The sequence below is a fragment of the Diplotaxodon limnothrissa genome, linkage group LG20 (assembly GCF_057381915.1).
Source record: "Diplotaxodon limnothrissa isolate DT_005_m linkage group LG20, D_limnothrissa_male_GT1.1, whole genome shotgun sequence".
NCBI classification, from domain to species: Eukaryota; Metazoa; Chordata; class Actinopteri; order Cichliformes; family Cichlidae; genus Diplotaxodon; species Diplotaxodon limnothrissa.
Genome location: NC_140615.1, coordinates 5,512,272 through 5,518,586, shown reverse-complemented (window position 1 = coordinate 5,518,586; position 6,315 = coordinate 5,512,272). Strand labels below are relative to the sequence as shown.

General features: G+C 39.3%; 1 protein-coding gene across 1 annotated transcript; it reads right to left on the bottom strand.

The window, feature by feature from the left end:
* Positions 1-368: 368 nt before the first annotated feature.
* LOC146610375 (glutathione S-transferase Mu 3-like) lies at positions 369-5,763 on the bottom strand. The gene is made up of 8 exons (XM_085343937.1): positions 5,653-5,763; positions 2,181-2,256; positions 2,036-2,100; positions 1,863-1,944; positions 1,637-1,734; positions 1,447-1,542; positions 875-985; positions 369-726 (listed from the first exon to the last, which is right to left on the bottom strand). Exons 1-8 carry the CDS (start codon positions 5,686-5,688, stop codon positions 637-639), a joined length of 654 nt encoding a protein of 217 aa, XP_085200063.1. The 5' UTR covers positions 5,689-5,763; the 3' UTR covers positions 369-636.
* Positions 5,764-6,315: the final 552 nt, after the last annotated feature.

The window sequence follows — 6,315 nt, the reverse complement described above, 5'->3', positions numbered from 1 at the left end:
TTTGACAAGATCTCCAACACCACTGGCTGAGATGCAGCCCCAAACCATGACAGAGCTTCCACTGTGTTTTACAGATGGCTATAGGCACTCATTGTTATACCGCTCAAACTGCCTCCATACATTTTTTTTTCTAAATCCCCCCTTCATTAAAAAATGGCTCCCTGACAGCCACCATTCCACAGAAACCATTTCTGAAGAGGCTTCAGTGGACAGTAGATGGCTCAAATCAAGAACCGGATGCATTTTCTGCTCTCGTGCTGCATTAAACTACATCAGATACATTTTGATGCGACTTGCTGTGCAGGACATTACGCTAAGATTGAAACACCAACAAAGAGTCAGAACAAAATTCACTTTAATGTGCCAAAAAACAAACAAACAAAAGGTTATAAATTCTAACAATAAGTGCTTTCATTAGAAATGTTTCAGTACAAATTAGTCCGGACCGCCCCAAATCTGAAATCATTAATGGTTTTACAAACGGCATGTTACGTAATTAAACACCATCAAATCTACCAGTCAGAGAGCAAAATGGCACTTTTTTTTTTTCCAGTCATGACTTTGGTGTTAATTTGACAGTTTCATTAATTAACATTTTTCAGGAATTTTCCAGGGCATAAAAGGCACTGTTATTTACTATTTGTTTCCAAATTTGGCCATCTTGTTGTTTATCGGAGCCTTCATGAATCTTGGTGACTTCATGTATGCAGCGATCTTCTCCAGAGCCTGCAATGACATAATGGCCGTTGATTAAAATAAAAACACTGGAATTTTAAGAAACGAAAGGAAACTCCAGAGCCAACACCACACAAAGAAAGGTAAAAAAATAAAGGTTAAATTACATCATTAATGCAAAGACTTTGACTGTTCTCACCTCAAAACGGTTTAAAAAGTCTGTGAGGTTCTTGCAGTCATCCAGGCATTTGGAATCAAAGAGCCTGTGTTGGTCCAACAGCTCGTACATAATGAAGTCCACAAAAGTGATCTGTTGTGAAGAAAAGTTGCATAAGCATGTTAGAAGTAACAGAATCTGTGGTGTAAATCAAACAATAAGTCACCAGCCACGTTAAACCTGCAGAGAATCGGACACTTCTGCAGCTTTATGAAGCCCTAGAACACTAAAGTTCAACACTTTGATTTTCTATCCACAAACTTACTGCCAGGTTCACCTTCTCCTCCAATTATTTATAAATCAGTTTAAGAACCAGTATTAAATTTAGGCTGCATCCTGCCTAATACTGATGAGCTAGCACAGCATAAAAAGTACAGGTTTTTCTCTGCACAACTAACAAAATAATTTATGTTCACATCTAAAAACAATGTACAATTTAGAGTGAGAAAAAGGGCCTCAAATTGTCAAATTCTGCCCCCAGTTTGTCTATTAAATTTAAATCTGTAAAAGCAGCTTTAAAACAAGACTCCTCTCATATTTATGGACAGGTATACCTTGTCACCGGCAAACCACTTCCGATCTCCGAGGAAATCGGAGAACTGCTTTAGTGTATTTGGAAGCATCTTTAGGTAATCAGGCTTCATCTCATCCTGAAGAAACCAGAGAGATGACACTAGCGTTAGTGGAGTTTTAGGGAATTCAAAGAATATTTATGGATATTTTTTATTTTAATTAAACACTCACAAAGTTGGTGTAGCATAGCCTCACAAACCCATTTCTAAAGTCCATGGACTGGTTCTCAATGATGTCCACTCGAACCTTTTCACCCTCAGTCTCTCCACCTGTTGTCAAAGTTTACAAGATTCACATAAATAATAAAGAAACTAACAGTAATATTAGTTTAACATTGATTTACAATATAACTTGGAAAAAAAATCTTCTCAAACAAAATGCACGCTACTGTACTTACACATGTTGTGCTTACGAGCAATGTATCTCATGATAGCATTGCTTTGTGTTATCTTCCTGTCTCCATCCAGCAAGTAGGGTAGCTATAGTGAGATATAAATTCCAATAATAATGTTAGCTGATTGTTGCATTCTTCACAATTGAATTTTTAGTCGCACTTTAAAAAACTCTTACATTGGGAAAGTCCAGTCCAAGTTTGCTTTTTACATCAGTCCAGCAGGTCTTGTCATAGTTTGGAGCTGTGAGACATGAATTAATTAATTAGAGAGTTATGAGTTTTTTCCCCCCTTTAAATCAATAGGCTGAAATGATAAGTTACCTTCCCCACAGACATAGTATTTGTCCTCATACTCTTCCCCAGTATACTTCAGCAGGAGGCGTATGGGCTGGGCAAGCTGCAAAAAGCCAAAAATCAGAGTTGAGAGATTTTTTTTAATGTACATTAGCACCTCTGAACTGTAAAGTCTGCATAAGAATGTGGGCAGAGGACATGCATTGGACTTCACTTACGTAATTTACAGATTTACTGTGGTACAAACAAAATGGGCCAGTGTACACGTTTCATGAATCTGATGCCAAATTTACAGAGGGCAAGAATGTTTCCATGCACATTTTCGTAAATGAAGGACATAATTTCAGAAGTCTTGTGGTTTGTTTAGCTATAACCTGGAAGATTTAAGCCCTGCTGTGATGATGCTTTTGGAGAGAAAAGACTTTCTCCTGTCAGCGCTTCCAAACAAGACACATTTGTTCAGTCTTTTTCCCCATTTATACTCTCATGAACTTTAATATTCAACATGTTCACTGAGGCCTGCAGAATCTTGGAGATGTAGCTCTAAGGTTTTTTGCAGTTTCTCTGGGAATGGTACGGTGTGACCTTGGGGTGAATTTACTGGGACATTCACCCTTGAGAAGTTTAGCTTTTACAGTACTGCACCTGGCGCTGTGAAAACTCTTCACATGCTTGTACATGCCCAGGACACTACAGTTTGGCTCGTGTCACGCCAGCTTCAAAACATCACCCAGGTTTAAAGCTGCAATCGGATCCCTAATTCACTCAATTCTTTGCCACATTAAAGAAAAGAAATAAAATAAAAATATGAAATTAGAGATCATTATGGCTCAACACTTCTCTATGATTACACTAGTAGCCATTAGTTAATTCCACCTAGAGTTACTCACAGAAAAGACAAAAAGACTTGCCGAGACAGTTTAGGCTATTAGAAAAGCACATGTTCAGATGGGTATTTTCTGGGTTAATTTTGGGATTTTGTTTGTATTATTTCTGTTATGTTATTTTGTCTGCCTCCTTAACAGCTTAACTTTGTAAATAACAAACTTTCAAGTCAACTGCTTCTTTTGGTGTTGAACTAGAAGTGAACATTGAACACAGACACTGACAGAGCCCTCCTAAGTGTGAATACTGAACCTGATATAATAAGGATTGTAGAGCAAAGCACAAATGTGGAAGTTCTGTCCAGCTTAAACCAAAATAAAATTAACCCTCTTTTTTAAAGAGGTTTTTTAAAAAAATAGTTTTACACATATACATAGGTAATATATGGCTGTTAAACTATACTGCACCACCTTGTCCTGAGGTAACTTTTAATGGAGCATGTAGAATTGGATTGATCCAAGATTGAGACGATTATAGCTAATTGAAGCACAGGTAAAAGACTTCTTGAACTCCACTTGTGGTGCAGGAAAGACTACTGCAAATATAAACCATGATACATGAAAATGATTCCAATAATCAAAACCCAAAGTAAAACATTTGAAGTAAATCTTCAAATCAGCTACATTGACTTTTACTCTACTCTTTAAAATTACAGCATTATAGCTACAAGTTTGTCTAACAAATAGGGCTGCCACGATTTGTCGACTAGTCACGATTACGTCGACAATCAAAATCGTCGACGACTGATTTAATAGTCGACGCGTCGTTTGAAGCTTTGTAAGATCACAAAAGACGCAGGAATAAGTGGCAGGATTTAAGAGTGTAATAACGGACTGAAACAGAAGATGGCAGCATTGCATGTACAAGGATGTCAGCTACCGTTAAACCCTGAAGAAGAAGAAGAAGCAGCTGTGTCCCAGAATTCATAGCGCGGCCCAGCGCAGTTTCCAACAATGGCGGCAGTTAGTTTTAATGTTACTCTTATTATTCTTTCTGGGTCACAAAATAAACGTTTAACATATTTTCAGGCGAGAATGTAGCTGTGTAAACCTCAAATATCTGCTCAGTTTATCAGGACACCACATATTTTCAAAAGCGCTCCTACGTTTTCGGAGACATCTGTTACCCACTAGCTCGTTAGCGAGCCGGGGGCTAGGCTCACTAGCACCGTGAGAACACCGGACTCCCCGCAAATCGTTTTCAAACCCACCGCCGTCTTTCGCTACTCAGGTTAAATATATATATGAGTCACTTAGATAACTTAAAATGTTATTGTTTGGCTTTTTTTTGTATTTTATTTGTTCCTGAGTAAATCAGTTTGTCTGAGATTAAAGTTATAGTTTTTACACAGCTGAATAAACGTCAAGCAGACAACTGATTATCAGAAGTGTGAGATGCTCCAGAATATACTCCAGTGTCCTGTTATATTTTAGATAGCAAGGAGTTTATTAAACTTCACCGAAACAATCTGCAAATTTCATTAAAATTTAATAAACTATCATCTTGTCTTTATTTTTAGTTAGCACAGACCTTAAACACTTAAAGCTGTAAGCTAATGATAGTTATATAAGAGCAGATGCTGCTGGTGCAATAAGCTGTAGTTTTACGTCCAATGGATGATGATCTGATTAGTCGACTAATCGCAAAAATAATCGGTGACTAGTCGACTATCAAAATAATCGTTTGTGGCAGCCCTACTAACAAACAAAAGATACCTGGTTCGGCCCTAGGAGGAGACACAAATCCCTTCTGGGGTTGTGCCAAGGAGTGCCCCAGGTGCAAAAACTGCAGAATAACACGTGCTCAGCTACCTGCTCAAACAACCCCCCTGTGAATAAAGAAGCTCTATAGCTGTATCATCAGCTTTAGCTCTAGATTAATTACGAAAAATATTTAAAGCGGCCACAAAGAGACAGTTTGCAGAGCCTTCTGTAATGCAAACTGCACAAAATTCCCATGCCTTATGAAAAAACGTGAACATAACTAATAAATATTTTTATTTTTTAACGAGAGGCTGTAAGGTTAAGCTCTCGTGGCTTGTTCAGATGGCTTCATATGCCAGCAAGTCTAGATTAATGGGAGGAGCAGAAATTCATGAGATTTTGCAGACAGCTGAAACCATTTAGAGACTTGAACTCTGCTCACACGAGCAGCCCTGGCACTGTGTGCACACGTCCCTGTGCTTTGACAATGTAAGAGGTTTAGAAATGAATATGTCCCACACAACTAACCCTACACTAAAGTCTGACTCGTTGAATAATGTAACCTCAAATGTTACTAGCATCTCGGCTCTAAATAGCGTAACACGTCAGCTATCAGGCTACACTGACAAAGATAACAGTTTGTGCAAAGGCACGCCGAGCTCGGCTGTTTTGCAGTTACATAATAACTTAGCGAGCTTCAAACAGTTTCTATAAACAGTTACACATCTTAAAAATTAAACACACTAACGCTATCCGCTAAAGGTTAGACGCCACCGAGGTTTAAAAACAGAAAAATGGCCATGATAAGACGGGAAATCGGTATTTTTGTCGATTAGATGGAGGTTCAGCCGTTGCGAACAACTGCGGGCTGCACACATGGAGTTTTTCAGCTCCCTGTTAGCTCCACTTACCCCACGAATATCCCAGTAAGCCAGTGTCATTGGCATTTTGAATCACTTTCTGAGACCAAATGGAGCCGAAAGAGACAGTAGCTTCTGCAGCGGAGCGCAGGTCTGCACGAAGGCGGGAGATGAGCCGGTGGAGGGGGACAGGCGGAGCAAGTGGGCGGGGCGAACCGGGCGGTCACACATTGCTGCTCTGATCCGGTTCTTCGGTTTATGCATAAACAACTACTGCACGCTATGTGATTCTGTGAATCTCGTGCTAATCTCAAGCTTCTTTGTTGTCTTTAACAGGTTCTTCCTCTTTTACAAACAACATCTTCAGTTCTGCACAGTGCAGGGCCGTGCACAGATGTTTGAAGGGGTAGGTGCTCAATGTTAACAAAGGGCACATAGAACCAGGCTGAATACCAACAAAGCACATTCATCAGGAATATAATATGGAATCGCATCATACTATATCACTGTCATCAGGTGGGGGAATGTAGCCTGTGTTTTAATGATAGGGTTCAATGTTGGTGTTGAGGGGTTGCTGCTGCTCCTGATAGTGCTGGAGGGCAGGGCTGTGTTGATCTGAGACTGTAGACATGGTGGCTGATTAAACAAGTATTATGGGATAATAATAAAATGCAAAGATCGGTAACAGTGCTTGGAACCTTAATGCAACAGATT